Source organism: Calidris pugnax, unplaced genomic scaffold, assembly GCF_001431845.1.
Source record: "Calidris pugnax isolate Ruff unplaced genomic scaffold, ASM143184v1 scaffold123, whole genome shotgun sequence".
In the NCBI taxonomy this organism is placed as follows: Eukaryota; Metazoa; Chordata; class Aves; order Charadriiformes; family Scolopacidae; genus Calidris; species Calidris pugnax.
In genome coordinates, this window is record NW_015090876.1 from 2763406 (window position 1) to 2788233 (window position 24828).

General features: G+C 40.1%; 1 protein-coding gene across 7 annotated transcripts; it reads right to left on the reverse strand.

Moving 5' to 3' along the window:
• Window positions 1-1115: 1115 nt before the first annotated feature.
• SUN1 (Sad1 and UNC84 domain containing 1) lies at window positions 1116-24828 on the reverse strand. Of its 7 annotated transcripts, none has more exons than XM_014946226.1 (23): window positions 24726-24828; window positions 18581-18772; window positions 18070-18240; window positions 17693-17712; window positions 16489-16515; window positions 16198-16392; window positions 14660-14782; window positions 13559-13642; window positions 13137-13247; window positions 11704-11802; window positions 10994-11087; window positions 10827-10885; window positions 9572-9717; window positions 9194-9418; window positions 8249-8335; window positions 7737-7780; window positions 6597-6732; window positions 5730-5984; window positions 5118-5202; window positions 4508-4623; window positions 3951-4118; window positions 3066-3158; window positions 1116-2776 (listed from the first exon to the last, which is right to left on the reverse strand). In XM_014946226.1, exons 1-23 carry the CDS (start codon window positions 24800-24802, stop codon window positions 2666-2668), a joined length of 2718 nt encoding a protein of 905 aa, XP_014801712.1. In that variant the 5' UTR covers window positions 24803-24828; the 3' UTR covers window positions 1116-2665. The 7 variants fall into 7 exon arrangements, 6 of the variants coding, with proteins under 6 accessions (XP_014801712.1, XP_014801711.1, XP_014801715.1 ...); XM_014946225.1 differs by having other exon boundaries at window positions 1116-2779; XM_014946229.1 differs by lacking the exon at window positions 14660-14782 and having other exon boundaries at window positions 1116-2779.

Genomic DNA, 24828 nt, shown 5'->3' on the forward strand with positions numbered 1-24828 from the left:
GGGCGGGGAGGGGCGGGAACCGCCTTCCTCCCCTCAGGAGAGAGCGGGAGGGGGAGTCAGTAACGCAACGTCTGCGTCAGAGCCGGGCTGTGACGTCAGAGCGGGAGTGGTGCCTCAGAGCTGGGGAGAAGGGCTGGGGACAGAGGAAGGGTTAAAAAAACACCCACAAAAACCCACCCCGCAACAGAAACCCAAATCAGGACCTTTTGAAATTGCTGAGAAGCATTAAGCACCTCCCAACTTACATATTTTTTCTTCAAAAACAGGGCTGTGCACTGAACAAAACAAGACATGGCAGCACAGAATGGCGCTGAGGTAACAGCACCAACCCACCCCAGCATGGCCACCAGCCCATGGCCAGCACAGGCCCCGGCATCCCCTCAGGAACAGGGCAGAGCCCATAGGGACAACCATCCTACCTATTACTTAAGCAGGTGGTCCAAAAAAAAAAAAAAAACAGAAAAAGAAGCTTTTATTTCTCGTTTCAAATATTACATGCACTTTCAAAAATTAAAACTCTTTATTTAAACATCTCAATAGCATTTTGTCAGTTTGGAGGCAGCAAAGGATAACAGACATCTTGAAAAGCATTTACAAAAATACATTGCACAAAGTCCTATCTTGCTTTTTTTTTTTAAAAATAAGTTAGTGTTATTCAAAATATTCCCACCCCAGCTACCTAATTTCAATTTATACAGGATAACTCTAATTTTAAATACGTAACCTATAGTATGAAAACACCTGTACACGTGTAATCTAGCTCCTCCGCGTAGGCCATAGGGTCTGTCTCTACGTCAAGTGAAAAAAAGGTTCTTCACATGGAGACTTTTTTACAACAAAAACCCAAATCAGGACCTTTCGAAATTGCTGAGAAGCATTAAGCACCTCCCAACTTACATATTTTTTCTTCAAAAACAGGGCTGTGCACTGAACAAAACAAGACATGGCAGCACAGAATGGCGCTGAGGTAACAGCACCAACCCACCCCAGCATGGCCACCAGCCCATGGCCAGCACAGGCCCCAACATCCCCTCAGGAACAGGGGCAGAGCCCATAGGGACAACCATCTACTTATTACTTAAGCAGGTGGTGCAAAAAAAAAATATTACATGCACTTTCAAAAATTAAAACTCTTTATTTAAACATCTCAATAGCATTTTGTCAGTTTGGAGGCAGCAAAGGATAACAGACATCTTGAAAAGCATTTACAAAAATACATTGCACAAAGTCCTATCTTGCTTTTTTTTTTTTTAAAAATAAGTTAGTGTTATTCAAAATATTCCCACCCCAGCTACCTAATTTCAATTTATACAGGATAACTCTAATTTTAAATACGTAACCTATAGTATGAAAACACCTGTACACGTGTAATCTAGCTCCTCCGCGTAGGCCATAGGGTCTGTCTCTACGTCAAGTGAAAAAAAGGTTCTTCACATGGAGACTTTTGTTTTGTTTTAAACATTCGAGGACTGTTGTGCAACATACGTAACTATTGAGAAACCAGTCAGCAGTCCCATGTGGTAACAGTTCACCTGTTATAAAATGCATTAGAACGGCAAAGATAAAAGTTCTGTAGACAAGTACATTCCAGGAATCTTTTTTTTTTTTTTTTTTTAAGGATGGTGGAAGCAGCAATCCCCGGGGACAACGGGCACTTTCCTCTCACTCTGGGTGGACACTTTTGGGGAGCAGCCGGGTGCTGATGGCCTCTCTCCCCCCGGGATGATCCTTCCCCCACCACCGCGGTGTTCTCACAGTACAGCCTTTACCAAGCGTAACAACCAACCAGCCTAAAGAATTCTTGCCCCAAAGAGATCGCTTTTGACAAATTAGGATTAGTATAGAGCAATTAAACAATGTTTACAGCTCCCATCCAGGTAGTACATGAAGGTCGATTTGGAATTAACACTGAAGAACAAACTGGCTGAGTTGCTACAGTAAAAACCCTTAAAATAACTTTTAAGTTATCCCTGACTTTTAGAGCAACTCATGGCCACAAGTTACAGTAAAGCATTCTCAGTCGCTGGTGTTTAAATTAGTTTTGGTTGTGTTAACTTTCCCTGACAGTAGTATTTATTATATTCAACAGGTATCAAAGAAGCCCTTTGGGATCCACCAAAAAGGTCAAAACCAAAGGCCAACTGAAGGACACCCTCAGCCACAGTCAGCATCTAAGATGTACCACAGGTTTTGGCTTATGGTGCCCAGCTAACAGAAGTATGCAGTTAAGTCCTGGATTTTAAAAAAAACAGATTCCTAGTTGCAGAAAGTGTGGTTTATTCTTTTTTTTAAAAAAAAAAGAAAACAAAACCCCAAACCAACCACCCCTATACATTCATTTGTAATAAAAGAGGTGTCACCTGTTTGCCAGCGGGGCTCTATGACCAGAGTAGCTCGCATGCATTGTTTCTCTCAGCATGGACACCAAATAAAGCTAACGGGCAGTTACAAACTGAGCATTAGAGCAAATCAAAGTTATATTATTTTTTTTTTTTATACAGTTCTGCTGACAGTCTTCTGCCTTTATCAGAGGATCAATAGTTCTGCAGTATGTATCTCGCATCCTCGTCCTTTAAAGATTCCAGTGTTCGAGGCTTTCCGGTATATACAGATCCAGAACAAAATGTACAACAAGAAAAGCTAAGCCAGGCTGTAGTGTGGGAGATCATTCGGCGGGTTCCCCGTGCACTCTGAACCGGTAAAGGCAGGTGTACACTGCGTGGCCCCAGTTGGACAGAATTCTCAGCTCCACTATTTGGAATGCTGTTTCACTTTTCTGCTGGGGAGGGAAAAAGCAAACACACAAACCACAGTCAGGTTTCTGGTATCAACACGTCACACTCAAGGTGCCGCCTTAGATTCCTGCAGCTACCACTGTCATTAATAACCACGGCAGGCCCTGAGCTTTCCTCCCCGCTAATTTATTTACACCACATCCATTTAGACCACGGGTCCTCAGTTTCTAAAGAAGCCCAACAGAGAACGAGGCCTTTTCCCTCCACTACCACAGGAAATACAAGTATCTTTTTCTCCTGCCACTTTGGATGGCAAGGTTTTAAACTTACCATCACTGGAAACATCTGCAGTGGTTCTCCATCCTGATCGTAGACATACTGTCCTAGAAGCGTGCCTTCTTCTTGATATTCATCATCTAGACCCTGTGACAACAGGATAAAGAGTTTTGCTTCAGTCAAATTTGAAGTCAAAGCAAAGCCAGCAGCAAGCTGCATAACCCAGGGTCAGACAGCGCTCAGGAGTTTATCAAACCAGGATTAGAACGTTTCCTGTGTAATTTAATACTCCTTCAGGCAGGGCTCTGTATGAGAGTTTCCCACCCTGCCAACAGCTGTGCTGTAAGTTTCATGGTCAAAGCCCTATCACCTCCATGGCAAAGCCACTATCGCAGTGTGGGGTATCAGCTGCTCAGGACAAACAGGAGGGAGAAAACACCAAGGTTAAAACAAGACAGAAGTTGAGACTCAGATGCTGGCAGATGCCTGCTTACACATTTAAAACAACTAGACACAGTTCCCAGCTACCACATCTATACTCTGATGTAGCCTGTGGTCATCTGTTCTGCAGCCATGCCTGTGCAACCAGTGCTCAGCTACCACAACTAGACTCTGATGTAGCCTGTGGTCATGTTCTGCAGCCATGCCTGTGCAACCAGTGCTAGTTAAAAATCAATTTAAAAAAGAGACTTAAGGCACATCATAGATAAGGTGAAGAGCCAAAAATCTGTGTATGAAGCAAGAAAAAAGAAACAACTCCCCCAAATTAGTTGTAACGCTTATTCCTAATCTCAAAGCTTATTAAAAAATATAAGCAATTTTAAGAGCAATGACAAAGTTTCTCATCTTACCTGTCCTCTCTTAACTCATTCTTTTTCAAGGTGTTAACACAAATATCCTTTATGCATATTTAGGCAACTTAAGTTGAGACAGACTTACATAGACGGCGAAGTTCCTCGGAGCACTGGTGATGTTTCCTGCTGGTGAAAGTGCTTTTGGTACGTGCTCCATGGTGAAGGCAGTTGGGTAGATCTTCATTGACAGTCGAATCACAAGGTACCCCTGGGAGCCCTTGAAGGCCCAGCAGTTCCCCGGGTACATGTCCGGCTGCACGGGAGGGAGGGGGAGAGAACAGGATGGGACACACCAACAAGAACCAACCACAAGCTTTTTGCAATGATTTTTTCATAATAAAAAGTTGTAATGAATTCTGAATTACTACAGACAGTCTTAAACCACAACTAAGCACCCCCCAACCACCTGCCCACTATCGCCATAGGGTAGGAGAAGAGAGAAAAATAAGGAAAAAACCCTTGTGGGTTGAGGTGAAAGCAGTTTAATAAGTAAAGCAGGACAGTAAATGGCAGAATATAATTTATTTGGTATAACTCTTCAGGAATGCCCCCCCCAAGTATATTACAGGCAGAAATACCCAGCATCCAAAAAGCTCAACGCAAACTAACGTTGCTGAATTTGTTTACTCGGCCTTTAATTACCTGTATCACCACTCTGGGAGACTGTGAGAAGTACCACAGGGGAACTCCAAAGAGGCTAATTAATGCTGTTTTGGTCTCATGGGTTTCAGAACAGCGAGTACTCAAAATGCTGCCACCTCAAAAAAGATACATCAGATTAACAGAAATAATTCCTCACTTCTTCCTGAAGACTTTTAAGGCAGAGATTTGTACAAAGCCTAATGAATATACCAGTTATTTTCCTCAGGAAACAAACTACTACAGGTATTGTAAAGTTTAATAATTTTCTGGGGATATAAAGCTGCTAGCAAGTACAATGTTATGTTAAGAACATGTTAAAAATTTTTCCATTAAAAGGGCTGAAAATACACATTTTTCCCTAGTGAGTTCAGTGGTGTGTACACCCCCCACTATTACCCAGAAGAACCATTCTACCCCTGTCCACACACACCTGGGCTGAGATGTGTATATACATATACCTATAACCCGGTAAACAGGCATGGATTGTGGCAGTCTGATCATCAGACAGTACACAAGGATGCTCTACTAACCCATAGTCCTCATTTTAACATTTTTAGTAACTATTATTAATAACATGAATAGTAAAAACAGTGTTTCCTCTACTATTTACCTCCTGATTCCAAAGCAAAATCCACCAAACCGATCTTGTCTTGAGAGTAGAGTTTCAGTGCATTGTTTACAATGATCTGTACTTGCTGCAGACATACACATAGAAAGAGAAATATTTAAATAGTATCAAGAGATAAAACAATATAAACACACACCTGTGAAGTTGGAAGCACCTTTTTGAGACATTGCCCTCCCTCACAAGTCTTTGAAAGCCCCTGTCAAGCCAAAGGCCAGTTTAATGCATGGCTGGCTGGCTTCAAATTCATACTGCATGTTGGCTGGTGGTTTTTTCCCCAGAAGCTGCACACTTTCCCCCTCCTTCCTAACCCTTCCTCACCCCCCTGAGCTGCTTCTCTCTGCTACACCTGTTTAATGGGAATTCTTCCATTTTCAAGGTCACATACTTTGAAAAAACACAAACATTTACAAGAGGCAACAAGCAAATGCTGTAAGAATACACTCAATAAAGCATTTTCTGTAGGGCTCCCTATTTCAATTAATGTTCCTGATATCTCTTAAAATCATTAACATTTATATCAGCAGTTGTGCTCCACAAAATGCCTATAGAAGGACTCTTTACCGTTTTAGTTGAACTTTTGAGAAGGTAACTCACCGCTTCTGTGATTCCAGAAATCCCTGCATCAGTCACAGCGTTTGTTACTACTTCAGCTGTTACTTTTTGGTTTGTAACAGACATATGGAGAGTGATATTCTTGAGGATCTGCAGCTCCAGATCCCGCAGCACAGTCTGCAGATCATTTTTGCTCACAAAATTAGCTGTAAGCCACTGGAGAAGCGATTCGGGAAAGTCTTCTTGTTGATCTCCAAAAAGCATTAGCTTGACAGATTCTTTGACCTGTGCACCCACCTACAGTAGAAGCCATTAAGAATTAAAATAGTAATAATATATATAAAGACTAATAATCTCTTACTGGTTTATAACAGATTTATTGCTCACTCAGGGTATGCTTTGATTCCACACACAATAGCTAGATCATACTCCAATGTTATCACCAGATGGTATTTTAATCAAAGTTGATAATCCTGTATCAATACTTATGGTTGTATTTTGTTGACTACAAACCAGTCAGATCTTAAAAAGGCTTCAAAAGAATTTAAGCTTTTTTTTTTTAAAGCAGCTCTCAGATAACAAACCTAGCTTACTTTTACATGAGTTTCTTTTCCACATCTCCATGGGTTAGCAAAATACATCGGTCAGAAGAGCAGAGTACTGTATGCAGAGCTGTGATTGCATCATATATTAAAGGCAAAACCCTGCCACTGCAGAAAACAAGCCGTAAACCCTGGTCTAGTGGGGTGTTACAGAAAAATTCACAGCAGCACTACATGTAACACAACCATTCTCTAAGATTAATACTCTCCCTGACATTCCTCATTGCACTGCACTTCAAGAGACTTAGTGAACAAACTCAAGTGTATTAAGCTTTACTGGAGCAGTTCCAGAAGCTGCAGAACCTACTTTTTCATGAATGACATCCATTTTCTCACAACTCGTCCTCACGCTCTCCCCAGCCAACAGCTCCGATTTCAGCTGCGACAGCTCTAGTTCTAGCTTCTTAACTTTGGACAAGAGTTGACTATGGTCATCATCATCCCTGACAAAAACAAGGAATCAGTAATTAGGAAAGAGTAGTTTGAATCATTTCATCAAATTCCAAAGGTGAGAGAACATAATTGTCCATACAATTTCCAAGTTCAGTTATTCACTGTGACACCGTGAGCTCGCAGCTCCTTGAAGATGTCATTTAAGGTGTACTTGGGATTAATATATTCAAAGCAAAGTATTCTGAAGCTGCAGACAAATGCAGCCTCGATGACTTTAGAGCATCACCAGGCTGACAAGTTAATAACTCAGACCTGTATAGATTTTGGGGAATTTAAGGTTTCTGGCAAACCAGTCAAACTTTATTTACATGATTTTGCCACTGGTTAGAACAACTTAAACCAGAGTAACTTCAGAGGCAGGTGCCAAAATGAGCTTAAGTAGCAGGTCACATATGGCTAGTATAGATCAGTGTTGCCAGTGTTCAGTGCATGTTAGGGAGAAAAGGTGCCAGCCATCATTCTAAAGCCATTTTATATTTAAATCTAACTTAAATGACAATTCAGCAAATAATCTTTTCCTATTCTCAATGGGGAAGCTTAGTGAAGTGCTGCAGTTTCTCTCAGTATTACCCAGTGCATGAGAGGAGAGTAGCACAGCTGGCAAACCAAAACTAGAGACAAGGTTGGAATTGATACATTCAGGAATTTAAATATAAAGCCTATCAAAAGCAGTTACTGTTTACTTCACTGAGCAATTTGAGGAGAAGTTCTACTGTGTTTACAAGAGGATGAGAAGTCACTCATTCTCCTTCACTAAAGGAAGAGCTTTCTCTAGTAAGGAATGCAGCTGTAGGATGGCTCACACACTGATCAGTCCCTGTGCTGGTGCTCAGCAGCTCAGGTAAAGACAGAAGAACCCGTGCTGACAACATAAACCTCTACGGGCAATTAACTGGCAGAAAGGAAAGGACTGGTGTATTTCAAAGAACACATGTATCACCATGAGTTAGCATCAGGATTGAAAAAGCAAAGTATATTTGAAAAGTGCTTATACCTCACTGTCTTTGCTTTGGTTACGTCAAGATCCTTCTGAATGTCCTAAAAGATACAAAAGTTAGTTTTAATGTATACAAAGAAACAGAAGTGACAGAAAGAAGATCAGGCATGTTAAGTGAAAATGACAGATTTTAGCCCCCCCTACACAGGACTGTGCCCCACATTTACATTTGTGCCTCTGTATAATAAGATTTTATTCTAAGTAGAACCTGCCTCACTGGTCAAGTGAATAATTTTTAATCTTTGGACTGAAACCCTCTCCAAGAAGGGGGAGCAAGAACACAAACAAGTTTAGCTATGGCAGATCTTAAAGTCTCAAGAGTAAATCAAACTGGGGGTTGGGGCAGCCAACAACAAAAAAAAAAGAAATCAGTCTATTTCCTCAAAGGGTTACAATCAGAAGAGGTTACAGCAAAGCTAACTTCCTGTACCTTAAAAAAAAAAGAAACCAGTCTATTTTCTCAACGGGTTACAATCAGAACAGGTTACAGCAAAGCTAACTTCCTGTACCTTGGATTCAGCAGACAGTTTTGCAAGAAGGTCTTCCAGTGTCAGAATGCGGGACTCGTGTTCTTGATGTAAAGCCAGGAAGTCAGTCTTAAAAAACAGGGAAGAAAAAGGTGGTGTATTTTCTTTTGTGGTACAAGTCGCATGATTAGTATTTTCTACAACGCATAATTTTGATTCATTTAATTCTGTGAGTGTTTAAGTGACCCATCCTGCAGGGAGCGTGAGAAGTTACAGAATCTGTACTAAATGTAAATGCCTGATTCAGCAGTGGTAGGGGTTATGCACAGGGAATTTTACCATGAAGCCCCTTCTTTGTCACTAGCCCTTCCTATACTCTTCATTCCCCGTAAATCCAGATGCTTTTCAGCAACATAATATTCTACTTTAGGCCACCTATCTGCAATTAATTCTTTGTCAACAATAACAAAGGATAAACAAATGCCAGTGACCGCTCCCTGGCATTCACTGTCAGTTAATGCTGTAACAAAAAGAATCCTAAAAGTCAAAATGATTAGTATTTTCTACAACGCATAATTTTGATTCATTTAATTCTGTGAGTGTTTAAGTGACCCATCCTGCAGGGAGCGTGAGAAGTTACAGAATCTGTACTAAATGTAAATGCCTGATTCAGCAGTGGTAGGGGTTATGCACAGGGAATTTTACCATGAAGCCCCTTCTTTGTCACTAGCCCTTCCTATACTCTTCATTCCCCGTAAATCCAGATGCTTTTCAGCAACATAATATTCTACTTTAGGCCACCTATCTGCAATTAATTCTTTGTCAACAATAACAAAGGATAAACAAATGCCAGTGACCACTCCCTGGCATTTACTATCTGTCAGTTAATGCTGTAACAAAAAGAATCCTAAAAGTCAAATCACTGATAATTGGCATTATAAAACCAGAACACTTCGACCAGTATCAGAAAGCATTAATAACTCTTACCTTTTGCTCCGATTTCATATCTTTAATATGTTGACTCATCACATTCTGTATTAGCTTCAATGTTTCACTTTTGTCACCCATCTGGGCAACCTGATCTTGCAGACCATGGAGCAGCAGCATCACTTCGCTGTATTTTTCATCGTGGTGGTGGCATCTGTCAGACACGAAGGCCATTTGCTTTTCCAGCTCACTTATGCGACCAGAATCAAAGATACTGATGGTATCCTAAGGTATAAAGATGGTTTTTAATATATAAAAATCAAGACATTTATTTACATTACCCTCACATATCAAGTAGCTATTGCAAAAATATTGAGGACGTGGGAGTTAGTAAGTCTTAAGAGATATGAAAGTTCCTCCCCAGACTGCTGGCCTTACCTTTGGGGGTTGCACAGAGTGAAAGGAATCAGGCTGCGGTTTGGGAACACGAACAGAGTCATCTATTCTCTGGATTCTATCAATTCTCGTCCGGTTCAACGAAGGTAATAATGAAAGGAAGCCATCAAACCCCCAGAACCATATACCTGCATCAGAAACAAAGAGCAAAAAGGCTGTTCAAGAGAATTCTCCCTTACGACTGCTATGTCTACAAATCAGCTTCTTTCTTAAGGACACGAGCTGCCTTCAGTTTGCAAGGTAGATGTCACTCAGTGGATGCTACTCCAGTCTAAAGAACCATTTTAAAGCTGGCTCCTGCTGATTTTTAAGTCAAGCACTGAAGAATAGTTGGGAGCATCCATCAGTACCACTCAGGCAGTTGTAAGGCATTCAACCTGCACTTATACATCATGATACAGCCTTAATATCACACTACTGCTTCCCCGGAACCGAGATCTCATTTATTGAATAAGACAGGCCTTGCTCACTGAAGGCAGATGTAAATACTGCTTTTTTAATCTCCATGGAAAATATCTTGCCTTATACCCTACTCACTACATTGCAAAACATCTAATAAAAGTTGGAGGAAACTTAGGCTTCCATGGAAACAACAAAGCATTTCACAAAGATTACATTTATTTTCGCAATGTCTTAGTGAGAAACAGCAGCATTTTCTACACAGGGTAGCATGTTAATATTTTAAACTGACTTCGTTCATTTCAGATTAGACAGCTGGGCTGGAATATTGTCAACTAACCAAGCTGAACAGCAGTATTACAAATAACTAAAGTGTGGCCTAGAGCAAAACAAAGACTTAGGATGAATTGATAAAAGTAGTACACTTTTATGAAGATCAACAACAATCAAAGCAATCAGTTTGCAGCCTGCTCTTTATGAGCTCATTGCTGTTCCTATGAAGGGAGGTAAATTAAAAAAAAAGACTTTGGTGCATTTACTTACTCACCCACTCTCTCTGTCCAAAGAGCTCTATGAAATTAAAAAGACTTTGGTGCATTTACTTACTCACCACTCTCTGTCCAAAGAGCTCTATGAAATTAAATCAAGGCTGTTCCTTTCGAGGAAGGGGAAAGCTCACTGGGTTGTCAGTACTTTGAAAGTTTGAATTACTGCCCTGTTCACAAACAAATCTGCTCTTTTCTGCTTCTGCACCTTCTTCATTCAACTACAAACACTATTTTGGAACACGTGTAGTAAGCACACACCCATTTGCATAATAAAAAAATGATTCACATACCTAGTAAAAACAGGAGTGGGATAAGAAACGGTAATAGCTTGTAGATCTTTGGCAGGCATCTAGAGAAAGTTCACAAGAAACAATACATTTGCCATATTTTATTGTTTTATATTATATAACTAGGTAAATAATTTGCTTACAAAATGTTTTTTTCAAAGGGTACACACCTTCTGAGAAGAAACACCTTAAGCAAAGACATCAGAGCAACAAGTTGGTACCACCCAGATCTAAGCAACCTGAACATGCCAGAAGCTGCCCTCCCTAGAAGACAAAAAGTGTAGTGTGAGATGTCAGGACTGCAGCACACACTTAACAAGACCGAGCAGAGGGACATGCAGCTGTGGTCAAGAACACTTTGCACAGCAGAGAAACGCACGAGTACAGGCAACATGCAGTGTATTAACATCTAGATATCACAAGTCTGACAGCATTATCACGTCAGCTACTCAACAAAAACAATAGTCATGCAAAAAGATGAAACACTTATAACAATGCTATCTTGCTAGAAATTCAGTATTAATGCTTGAATCCACACAACCATGCACTGAAGACCTCGATATGTTTCAGCATCTGTTTTTGGCAAGAGGAATAGCAACTACCCAACCAAACACACCCCACTGCTCTTGACACCCCACATTCTGAGCCAGTCACACACTCATTCGCTCATGAAATAGCCTGGTTAGTCTCTCATTATGCCTGCAAACAGAAACATACCCTCTCATGAAACATATTTTGGTCAATAAAGAAGGTAAAGTAGCACATGCATTTCAGATACAACAGCTACAGCATAAGCAGAGTGGGATTAGTGTGAGCCACACACTGCAGGACCCGGTTTGTCAGGAGCAGGCAACGCGCACACAGGGGTGAGGATAGTAACCTGGAGAGAGAATGGCCAGCCAGAGTAGAGACACCACCTTCTGAGACACCAGCCAGCCCGTGGCTCCCACCGTTTGCAACACGTGAAGCATAAAGTAACCTGGATCATAACAAATTAACTCTATGTGGTGATGCACATAAGGGAGCTCCAGTTCTTTGGCAGTACATGCAGTAAAGCAGACTCAATTCTCTGCCCGTTACACATTCTGCAGAGTTTTTAACTATACCTTTCAGTAATCTACAAACTTGGTGTTTCACTATTTAAAATAGCAAGCCACTAGTAAATACAAAGCCAAGTAAAACCAAGACAATTTAGAAAGAGTTCTCCCATATAAACATATTGATCAACAGCATCAGTGCAGTTAGAGTATCACTTTTCCCAAATTAACAAGAAGTTTACATTTTGTAGCACGTTTATCTAACAAAGCCATGCTAAGTGTAAGAGAACAGCAAAGGAAGCACTACCATAAAAACAAGTTTTAAGCACATCGCTACTTTAAAAGCATCGAGTACCTTATCTAGCTTCATGTGTAGAAGAAGGAGCAATTAAAAATCTTAAATCCTAGCCAAAGAATAACATAATGTCTAAGAAATACTGATAAATAATAGAAAATATTCCCTACAAAAAGTTACAGGCAGTAAATTTTCATTAAATGGAATGTTCTGAAGGATCTTCAGTATGGCAGGTTTGAGTCTCTTAAAAAAGCAACAAAAAAAAACAACCACCACATAAAAATCAACACACTAAAACAAACTGCTGTAACTTAAAGCCCACTGAAGCCAACAATTACTATGGACCAGACTAGGACTGTTCATTCTACAGAAACTACGTAGTACACATTTAGAAAATAATCCTACAGTTTTAGATTAGCAGGCACGTGTGGGTTAATCTGAGGGATTATAGATATACCAACCCAATATTTTGCAAAGCATTTAGGTGACTGAAGTGTCTCAAATCATTTTCCTTTGCTGAATAAAGAGCACTCAACAGATTCTTGATGCCTCTGCCATTCAAGCTAGGGCACGCTCATCTCACAGGGAGGGTTCTATCCCTATATAAGATTCCTGTAAAAATTGACTATCACTAGAACAAAAATAAAATGTTAAAACCCCTTTGTTCAAATAATCTGCATACCAGTACCTCCTACCAGAGCTTTTCAACAAATTAACAGTCTGACTAATTCTTGCTAAGGGACAAGGTGTTTGCTGTTATTACTACTAGGTAAGCATTCTGCCAAGCTTGTACAAAAGTCAGCATCGGAGCAAGAAGTCAAACAGGAAAGGCATTATTTAGTTTTCCAGACACTTTACACTTTTTAATCTACTTTGATAGATGAAGGTTAAAAAAACAACACAAAACAGTATGAATGATTAACATTGTGAAATTGCAATGCAAAATAAAAGCAAAAGAAAAAAAAAAAGGTCCAAGTCAACCTGCGTAAGAAAAGGTGTGCCATACGGTCCTTGCTACCCTTTTAGCCCATGAGGATTGCATGTGGTCTGAGGTGTGTATTTCAAGGTGTTTCTTCCCCTTACAGTCATCACCTGTTGGTTGTGGTAACAGTCGATTAATGGGACAAAACCAGGATCAAATCAAGATTGTTACAAGACAACTCCGCCAAGTCTAGTTCATGACATCCCTTAGCAAACTGAAAACCACAAAGCAAACTTCACTGGAACAAACCTTGCTTGGGGAGATACTACAGTCCTCCAGGCCATCACCCTTCTACCCCCCCGACAGCTAAGTCACAAAACAAATGTTTATGTTGTAGCTTCCAGAGTCATGGGGCATCTGATTTTATTGTTAAAACAACAGCCTGCTGTTGGCTAAAAGAAACACCAATCCTTATACTTACATATTGACTCCTCGCTGACACCCAGATGGCTGTCTTCTCTGTAAAACTCCTTTACATTCATGCTCCCACAGTAGTCTGAGTGAGCTGCAACACATCCAAAAAGTATTCCTGGAATGTAACTCAAGCTCAAAGCCACTCATATGTGCGCATTTCAGCTATCATATATGCAGATTTTAGCTAAACTGCCTTGGTTCACTCTTAAATAGATTAACCACAGGAAACCTGAAAAACAATCGTGGAAGAAGCCTTCTCTTCCTGTGTCTTCTTTAAGAGAGGGCTTTTCAGTTAAAAAAAAAAAAAAATTATCTTCGTCCTTCTTTACAGATAGCAAAGTTAGTAACAAAATCCCAAGTAACAACTCCTCAAATCTTGAGTCCCTACTCCCATCATTCTGTCAAACTGACCAACTGTTACATCTTTGGGTTGGTTTTACCAGAGACCTTAACAGACTGGAGAGAAGAGCATAGAAGTTATCAGGCACTAAGGCAGAGAGAACAGGAGAGAACAAAGTTTTATTCACACACAAAAATCAGGTACCTTCTGCATATGGCAATTTAACTTCACTCGTAGAGCATGTATTATACAAGAGAAAGCACCAAAGAAGAATTGAACATTTTCAGGGAAAACAAGGTGGGCTTTAGAGCAGTGCAGAGTGATGACAGCAGCTTTAGTGTTTCAAGACAGAGCTAACCAAGCTTGAAGTGCACAGTGAGCTCAAGGGCAACAAGAGAGTCCAAATCTAGAGACACAAGTTAGGATTTGACACTATCACACCAAACAGATTTTAAAAATCAACTTAAGTCTCTCAAATTAAACATCACCTTCTACCTCCTCCAAGTAAAAATCAACATGTGGATCTTAACTGTAACAGATCTCACGTACGTGAATCCTGATACTTCCAAAACAGAAGGAGAGTATGAAAAGGATAGCACAACTGAGATAATTTAATAATAATAAAAAAAGGGAGAAAGACAGGAGCCAGACAAAAGACTATAGAAAAAGGAACACATTAGAGCCAAAGATGAAGGTCAGAAGGAAAAAAGCCACCCAACACACACTCTGGCTTTGTGTGGAGACCAAGGAAGACAACTGAAAAGGTACCTTTAAATTCATAACCCAGCTTCAGCAAAACCATTTGAAATAGTTGCACTAATAGTGATGTAAAAGATGTTGCAGCATGTCTGACCCATCGCAGAATCTTACTCGTGTAGAAATAGGCTCCTCCTATTGAAAAAAACAGTGTGAATATGAATTATTCACCTATATAAAGATGTACTTCTGTTTTCTGGTGACCATTTGCTCGTGGAATAGTGAGGATGAAGTGTGGAAACCACTGTTTAGCCAGGACTGTCAACTTTAACAAGCGTGGAGTGAAAAGTCTGGATGCAGTGGATCTTACAGCAGAGCTTTTGTAAGAACTACACATCCAAGGGAAAACGCCTTCAAGACAGAGCGTACAACTTCAGCAAGAAGCCTCACCTTTTCTTAGTGAGAATTAAGAACTCCAAGGAGTAATGAATTCCTTGCTTACAGAACTCAGGGTGATGCGAGCTGTCGATACTCATGCTGTGGGTCACAGCTCCAAAGAGACAAGCTACTTTCTTATTTTGGATTTGAAAGGGTGAGGACATCCCACCTCCTGTTCCTTTACGTTGGTACATTGGAGGAAGCTTCTGCAGTGACCTGCCTCAAGTGCTGGAGACACACACTTCTTCAGAGCCACAGGAACAAAGCTGCATTCACTCAGGAGTAACACACCTACAGAATCCCCAAATTGTTGTTTCTTGAGTGGCCTCGATTATCAAAGGAACCATTTTCATGGTTACTGAGGACTACCACCAATGAAGAAACTCAAGATGCTGTGCAAGAGGCAGGTACAGTCAAGACACTGAGGACAACCATCCTCAGAACAGAGATTGCCTTGGAAAGCGGAACATTATATTTACATCCGACTCTTTGTTTTTGAGCTTCAGGAATGCAGTCACTAGGAAGTCTATTTGGAATCAGTTTTTCCCCTTTGGAGTTCAGTTTTTCAAGTACTTGAGGCCTAGCTTCTAAAAACACTCTAATAAGCCACAAGGCTAAATGAGGAGAAAAAAAAATAAAGCAGGAAGTAGGAAGCTATCATCTCTCAGAGATTTCTGTCAGAAGCTCCGCAAAGTGACAATTCAGCTCAATCTTGAAAGTTCAAATCATGTAAGAAAGAGAAATAACCAGACTGCGTAAAAGAAGTTTGTCTGAAGACCCTGACCAAAAACATTGTAAGCAGATGTAGATCCAATACCAGATTAGGAGACTCTTACAAGCATTGCTGGTTGGAACAGCCTATTGTCTTCCAAATCAGTTTGGAAATACAGCTTGTTAAGATACCACAGCATTTTCCTTTTGAAATTGTTTCATTCCTACAGCAGCATTGAAAAAAGTGTAGATAATGGTATATCAAAAGCTGACAAGTCCATAAAGTTTCAACTGATATAGAAAGAGGTATTTCATACAAGCTTTGCATTTAATTCTCTAGAATTCAGTTATTGGTAAATTTAGCAGGTTAATAAAAGTGCTTAAATAACACTACATGGAAAAAAGCATCAACTAAACTCTACAGCATTCTGTCCAGGTAAGCCAGAAGAGAAGGTACTTACTAGCTGCATGTTTCTGGCTCCTGTCCCTGGAGTAAATCCTGGAGGTTGGCACACGAGGAGCCGAGTAGGCGGTGAGGACCTCCTTGCGCTCGGACAGCATGCTGCAGTCGCTGCACGTGTACCCATTGATCATGGTGGTCTGTGTTTCTGCCGCTGCCAGATCGCCATTCCCCTGCGTCAGGGTGACATCACTGCCTAGAGAGCCAGGAGTAAAACACACACAGCACTGACACTGACTGCCAGTGACCACTAAACAGAACGTGTACGGAAGGAAAAGGAAAGTGTAGTTACCTTTAAGGTCGCCTTCGTCATCAAGGCCTTTAGAAGAAAAAAAAAACAAACACAGATTTAGTTTCAAATATAAAGAAGTCCATAATCAACTAAGCCCAAACAGATTTAGTTCCAAATATAAAGAAGTCCATAATCAACTAAGATATCTGACATGAACTCAGATTAAAAGTCCCACTAATTTTAAGACTGCAAAGAAAAGTCACTGTATGATTAGTATTTAACATATTCTGCCCTCCACCACCTGAACAGATCCATACATCTGACATTAATGCTGCAAGGTAACAGTTGGTGGAATGCATTCTACCTTGGAAGCGGTAGACAAAATAATATGAATGACAACTACACCTTTTCTTAGCTCCCATGTGACTTTAAAGCAGCTAATTACAAGCTTACGGTGTTTCTGTTGCTTGGTAACTACTTTGGTACTACTGTATTTTAAGATCCTGTGTTAAGAGCCAGGTAATCTAAAGTTTAGAACATGTTCTACTAAGATTGAAACAATTTTTCAAACTAGGACTCTGGGAAGGTCACAAGCACACTGACTAGAAACAAACAGCCCAAACTGGAGATATAATAAGTTGTTGTTCTTCTCCTACACAAGACTTTATGTAGACAACTCCCATATTTTCCTCTTCAATTAAAAAGGTAGGTTCCAGAAAGGTGCACTTGTATATACTTGCTAAACCAAACCAGTCAGCAGCACACAAACACCCTCTTGGGAAATCTCAAAGTGTCACAAATTTGAAACTTTCAAATTAAGGTATGTTAAGTTGAAACACACTTCTGCATATAAACAAGAAAAAAAGCTTTTCCTTTAGCTTTTCAAAGACAAGTTACATGTTTACCATTTTTAAATACAGTACGTTATGCACATTTTGAAGAAAGTAGCAAGAGATAATTACATCTATACAATCTATGGGTTGCATCACAAAATTGTGCATGTTTGCCTGGCATATTGTCCTGACTCTGCAGTGTGTCCTGAGGTTGCCTACACCAGTAAATCAAGTTTACAAACTGGACTGTGAATTTCCAGCAGGCATCTTAGCAAGCAGACATCTACAGCAAAAGATTAAGTGCCCACACACATCTGAGGGCAAGATGGAAAAACACAAGAGGAACAGGAGGAAGACCTGGACATGTTTATATGCACGGAACCATCAGCTGTATTCACAGGCCGGTAAGAGCACCAGCCATGATTACCTACCCCAGAAATGACCAACTTCTGTCTGCTCTCGAATCAAAGACTCATCCAATACCGTGGATACCATGGATGCATCACTGGCGTGGCTATTGAAACTGCTTTGGCTAAAAATGGAAGAGCTGGAGAGATTTTTCCTTGGCGTGTGTCTCGCACTGCTAGATTGTTTATTCATACTTCTGCGTTCCTTCACCGTCCTAGGAAACAAAGCAGAGACGAGGAAGACATGGCACTAAAGATGCGAGTTTCTCTTCGTCTCTCATTTTAAATGGAAAAAGAAAAAAGCCAAAGTATTTTAACACTGACATGACCAGACAGCTCAAATCAAGTTTAAAAGAAAATCCTCACATTGAAGCACCCATACTTTTCAAAGACTTCAGTATGTCTGCTCTCGAATCAAAGACTCATCCAATACCGTGGATACCATGGATGCATCACTGGCGTGGCTATTGAAACTGCTTTGGCTAAAAATGGAAGAGCTGGAGAGATTTTTCCTTGGCGTGTGTCTCGCACTGCTAGATTGTTTATTCATACTTCTGCGTTCCTTCACCGTCCTAGGAAACAAAGCAGAGACGAGGAAGACATGGCACTAAAGATGCGAGTTTCTCTTCGTCTCTCATTTTAAATGGAAAAAAAAAAAAGGCATAGCATTTTAACACTGACATGGCCAGACAGCTCAAATCAGGTTTATAAGAAAATCCTCACATCGAAGCACCCATACTTTTCAAAGACTTCAGTACAAACCACATGCAGAGCACAATTTTCAAAGAATAGCAGTAAATACAGAGAACAAAGACCAAAACAGCAGGTTACCTCTGTTTGACTATCGCATTCAAACAGGAAGCGTCAAGGGTCCAACCAATAAATTAACTTGTGATGATAAAAAATGCTTACTTAGACTGTCCTCTGAAGGACGTGTTTCCGGCATAGGAGCTGTCATGAAGGCTATCACCTCGTGCATCATCTGATTTATGAAGCCCTGCAGTAGCTAACCGTAAACTACGCCGTGACATTCTCGGTGAATCAAATACTGGATCTATTTTGTTTTCAGTCTCGAAGTCCAAAGCAGACGACGAATAACTTGAACTGCAGCAAAATAAGAACAGCAAAGTTACCAGAGTTTAAAAGAAAGTTTCCCTAGTAACAAACACACCCTTCAAGCTAGTCTAAGTTTCCATTAAAAGCAGTTTATCCGGGGTTATGGAGCAATTCCCACAAGATGTGCCATGTGACCCCAATAACTTACGAGTACGTAAATGTTCAAGGTTCTCTTAAGCAAAAAATAGTGCAGGTTTAAGAACTGAAAGCAAACCAGAGAAAGAAACAACCACCATGGAAACCATGTTTGAAGCTGAGCCAGAGCAAGGATTCATTAGACAGCCTCAGACACAGAGTTCTTCTGGGACCAATTTGAGAGAGGAAGCTACTCATGACAGTTTCTTCACCACACCCAGCAGCAAAATAAAAACGATGCACTCTAAGCTGCAAGGTAAAAATTCATTTATAGTCAAAGTTTTTTGTTGTTTGTTTTTTAATTTATTTCTTGTTTGCCAATTCCTTGTTTCAAGAACCAAAAGATCCATATGCCACACTAGTCTGAGTTTCCATCTCCCAACAAGTAGGAACTTCCCCCCTTTAAGATATTTAGCGACATTAGACTAACATTACTTTTTTAAAGTGCTTCTGAAAGGTTTCTTAATTTAATGCAAATCATTGGAAACATTTAAATCTGTACAAGTAAAATGTTTAGTCTTTCATACATTTTTCTCTGTTTGATCCTACAGAAGCAAGTTGAGATGTAGACATGCTTCACATCATTACCCCAGGAACGCTACTCCACACTTTTACACTTGATTCCCTTCAAATCTTCACAAAAACTTAAAACGAAGATAAAGCAGTAACACAAGGCAAACACAAACAGATTAACCACAGGAGTCAGTAAGAAATACATTTACCAAACCAGCAGTTTAGCCTAAAGCAGAACACTCATACTTAGGAGCGAAGGAAAGGCTCAGTTGTGTAAGTGAGCAGAGGCTGCTGTCACAGGGCATTGCGCAGCAGGAGGCCAGGGCCTGGAACACTCAGCACCAGGACCCAAAACATCTCAGTGCCAAGTGCTCCAGGCCAGCTCTCCTACAGAGCCACAGGGCTATACAGAGCTCTAACAGCATTTACTTCAATATCATTTGTTTTCTTTTAAAAGAGATGAGTAAGGTATTGTTCAATTCTTTTCTCCCCAAAATCCCAAACAAAAACAAGCGAGCAAATTAGGTCTGAGTGAGCAAATTCTACTGTGCAATCTGTATTTGGAATGGAAGCTTTCCCTTTGAAAAATACATATAAACAGTGTTTATTTGTGCAAAAACAATTTAATGGAAAGAGTTTTCTTAGACAACCATTAAAGACCCCAGAACATTATACAGTAATAATATGATGTGTTGTAGAATCAGATTCATTTAGGTTGGAAAAGACTTTTAAGATCATTGAGTCCAACCATAAGCCCATCACTGCCAAGTTACTACTAACCCCATGTCCCTCAGCACCACCTCTGCTCATCTTTTAAATACCTCCAAAGATGGTGACTCCACCACTGCCCTGGGCAGCCCGTTCCAAGGCCTGACCACCTTTTTGAAGAAATTTTCCCTGATATCCAATCTAAACCTCCCCCGGCACAACTTGAGGCTTTGTTTCCTCTTGTTCTATTGCCTGTTACTTGGGAGAAGAGACCAAACCCCACCTTGCTACACCCTGCTTTCAGGCAGCTGTAGAAAGCGATAAGGTGTCCATGATTAATTTGGCACACACAGGAGTTAACAGCAGAAGGCCTAGTAGCTACACTTACAGTAGTGATTTAATTCTGGCAAGGTGGGTGCTATAGAAGTGGGTTTCTTGCTTGCCCACAAAGCAAAGCACATAACATAGGGCTGTGTCAGAGCACATGAACTGTGCTTCTTTCAGCTGAAAAAACCCCTACCCCAGACAGTGCACTGCAGAAAGCAGACAGTTGCTCCAGCAGCAACTCAGGACCAGACCAGAACTTGTCCAAAATAACCTCTTTGATGGCCCAGAGGCGCACAGATTTGATGGCAGGTCTTCAGCACCACCTGCTTGATCTCATCCGCCTGCCCTGCTCATGCGGGAGTCTAAGCCCAGCTTAAGACAAACCCAGCATACGTTACTATATACACATTATGCTTATTAATCCTTGCTTACATTTGGGTGGAAGGAGGAGACAGAGTAAGACAGCAGCCTCCTCATGTGAAAACAGATTCAGTCTACATTTGATTACATTCTAAAGGATATAATTTTTACAGTTTTCAAACTGTTTAGACTGGGCACACCCTGACAGACGTGAATTGAGAGTACGGGTTACATCAGGCTCTTCCTGTTGTTCATTCTGAAAGGCTCAGAGCCACAACAGTTTACTATCGAGTCCCTCCCTAAACAGTTGTCTCAGAACTCAGTTTCGCTATTTACACTTGCCACTACGCATTTGCTTTTCCTCATCTTCATCCAACACTTCTTACAGATACTCAATTCACAAGAACACAACGTCCACAGGACAAGCTGACAGCTGTGACCGGCCTCAATTTGTTTCTGTTTATGAACACTTGCTGTTATGAAGTATCTCAATAAGCATTTATATCAATTTGGGTTGGATACAAATCTTGGAATTGGGCTCTACTATCAAAAAACCACAATCATGGGAGCTTTTCTCTTGCTTCTGCAGGAGAATAGCAATTCTTTCCCACTGAAAGTGAATTTTCTGTCCTCTGTCAGCAGGACAGTATCTAGAAGCCTCCAAACTTCCCATCTCATTCTTCCACGCTTTGGAAAGTAGCCTTTTATTTCTACAGAAAAGAGTAGAGTAACAAAAAAACACTGCCTTTCCGCTCACAGGACAGAAATTAACATGTACAATGATGGTTCTCCTACCCAATGTGTACGGCTAGCAAAAAACCATCTTAGAGGTGGGATGCAATTAGTCTACACTCCAGATAACCTACACAGACAGTGCAGGCTCCAGTTCCTTCCCAACAAACAGCTCCCCTGGCTGCTGGCAGACCCGCTAAAGGGATCTAGTCTTACATTTCCAGCTGCTTAGCTATTACCTTCACACCTCCTTCATGTGAGCTTCTAGAGAAGAAGAATGTCCTAGACTTTGGTGGGTTAATTTTCAAGTTTATTTATAAGTGGAATGAGAACGAGTCGTGCCAATTTTAGCACACCTAGAGCTCTGTCTGGAGCTTAAGTGCCATTTATTTTATAAGTATTCCTTGGAATGAAATGGGCAATGTTCTTGACTATTCAAGATAATAGATAAATGTAATGCACCTACAGAACTACAGCTAACCACGTCTTTAACATGAATGCAGGCATATAATCAGTATGAGAATACTCACATGCTTTCTGACCAGGGCACTGCTTGTATTAACTGGCCAAGGACATTACCTTGAGTTGTTTAACTATTGCTTTGATCAGTCCCAAACACATGTAAAAACCAAAGGATTTTATTCAACTGTTTTGCAGAAAGCTACATCCTGATTTAATGCTCTGACACAGGGAAAAAAACCAAACAAACAACCCAAATTCTTATTAATTTAAACCGTATTTGTGAAGAAAAAGCAGCATTAAAGGTACTCAAATTGACAAAAAAAAAACCTCAAAAGATGACTGCGACCAAAGGACAGATCAGCCTGGAGAAGGGGGTGGAAGTTACATGTTGAAAAGTGGGTGAGATTCACAAGTTTGAGGAGGATAAAGGTTATTTAGCTTTACCAGTTTAATGCTTTTTTGATTTGGGCTGGAGAAGTAAAAGCACAAAGCAGAAGCACAACAAACTGTTGTTATGAACACACAGTAATCCCAGAGAGTATTAATACAATTTCTATTAATAGGTCATAACCAACTCTATTAATAGCTTCGTGGTATCTAACTCCACTGCACTTTTCTGCAGTGCTACAGGCACAAGCCAATTTCTTTAAAGAAACTCACAGACAGGTTGTGTAAAGACTGAATTTTCCAAGGCAGAATGAGCCAGATCAGAATATAAGCAAAGTAAACACAGGCAGGGCACAGAGAAGGAATGAACTGCAGCAGGCAGTGTACCAAGGAGCTTCCCCCCATTATTTTAATATTTGGGGCTTCACAGAATTTTTCAAGAGAAAATTTTCAAGAAAGTGCTTGCTAATCTTTCCTTGCTACATAAGGAAGAATTACAATGAATTAATTTCAACCTAATTTAACTACATTTAGCTTCATTAAGTCAGTTATTAAACTTCAGCTTATCCAGCTCTATCCATTTCCAAATACCTATTCCTTAACAGTTATACGGGAGGCCACGAAGTTTCAAGACATATAACCCCCCCTTCTACAAAGGCCCCTTCAAGAGTTTGCAGTTTTGCAAAACAACAGCCAGAAGAGATTTAACCCCAGATTAGTTTAAGCAAGCCATCGAACTTTACTTTGCTAATACTCTTGGAAATGCACATAAAAAAAGAAAATGAAAATTTATCTTTATTTAATACTAAGACGTACTTATTCCCTCGTCTGTGAGAAGATTGTACAGTAGAAGACACTAGTATTATTTCAGACAAATGTAACTAAGGAAAAGAAATCAATTTAGATTACAATTTCAAAGCTTGTTTTAAGAAAGATACGCTCACAGGGACATAAAAAAACCCAACACTGACTAAACAGCCTGAAGAATAAAAGTCTGCTTTCATTGCTCACAGTAGGGAAAGTTATTCACTGTAGAAGAGTTAAAATATTTCAGCCATTGAAAGACACTTAGCAATGTAATAACAAATCTGCTGGACTAGATGATCTCTGGATGTCCCTTCCAACTCTGACAATTCCACAATATAAGGCATATAAATCACCTTTCACTGTCCAGCATGCCTTTTCTTCAAGTCGGTAAACCTACTTGTATTTAACCAACATTTAACCAATGCTTTTCTAAAAATTCAGGAAGAGATGCAATTTAATTGATGCAACATTGTAAACGTCCCATGCTGCAACACTATCGACATCAGGCTGCAGCTAAAAAAAAAAAACCACGATGCCCAAGAAAACCTGACAACGCTACAGCTTTGGAGTACCCAAGCGCCAGAATATTAAGCTAGTGATCTCAATTTAGTTCTGCCAACTTCTGTTCTATTGGCAAGTAGCCATGTATTCTCCAACCTAAATACTGGATTTAAAAAATGCATTTGAAAAATAACGATATATAGGCACAGAACAGGAAAACAATCTCATGCTGCATCCTAATGAACAAATTTATTTTTTTTTTATTAAAACTTGAAGCTTGCTAAACTAATAACTCAGGCTCACTGATGTATTCTTGCTTGAAAATACATCTAACTCATCAGCAGGAAAAGTTAGATAGATGAAGTCAGCAGCCACACACTGCTCTTAATTTTAAAAAACTCAAATGACCATTACAACATTCAGTTTGAATACATAATACAAAAACTAGCAACCATGACAGTTATATTTAGAAAACTGCAGTGATTTAAGACAGTCTAATAATGGTCAACTTAAAAGACACAAGAAAAAGCAGGATCATTAGAATACAGGTTTTACATTCACACAACAAGCAGTTTCTTTAAAAAAAGTAATCAATATGGGAATTCCAGCCAAGCTCCACAACCGCAGAAACGAGCGTGTATCAATCAGCATTTTAAAGTGAAAACGCTGCCAAATCACAAAAGAAAACACACACAGAAGTTACAAGACACACCAGAAAACATCTAAGAATTTTGATGACGTTTATAGAAATAGAACAGCAATCGTAACTAGGCGGAGAGTCGTTTATTCATAGCAACTAATAAACACTGAGTCATTATCTTAGTCATTGTCCTGTTAGTTCAACATGTATTCTTTCCTCCACTTAGGACACAGCATTTATTTTCAAAACAGACCGGATAAAGCATGCTTCTTTGAAGAATTCAGCTACTTACCACGAAAGCTAAACTCTCCAGAATTAACAACATTCAGAGAACATACAGTTTCTCTACAAGAAGAAAAGAGTTCTCACCTGAGTGCATATGTATAGCCAGTGTTCTCTGGCAGACAATGGGGAGGAGTGTACGTGTGTAGACGTGAAAAGTCCATGGTGACTGTTTCAAATCATACTGTAA

Coding starts and splice junctions, on each gene's coding strand:
- SUN1 (XM_014946225.1), bottom strand. CDS start 24,802: ATGGACTTTTCACGTCTACACACGTACACTCCTCCCCATTGTCTGCCA. Junction 18,773..24,725: donor GGCTATACATATGCACTCAG/GTGAGAACTCTT, acceptor ATTTTGCTGCAG/TTCAAGTTATTCGTCGTCTG. Junction 13,248..13,558: donor TGTCAGCGAGGAGTCAATAT/GTAAGTATAAGG, acceptor CACAACCAACAG/GTGATGACTGTAAGGGGAAG.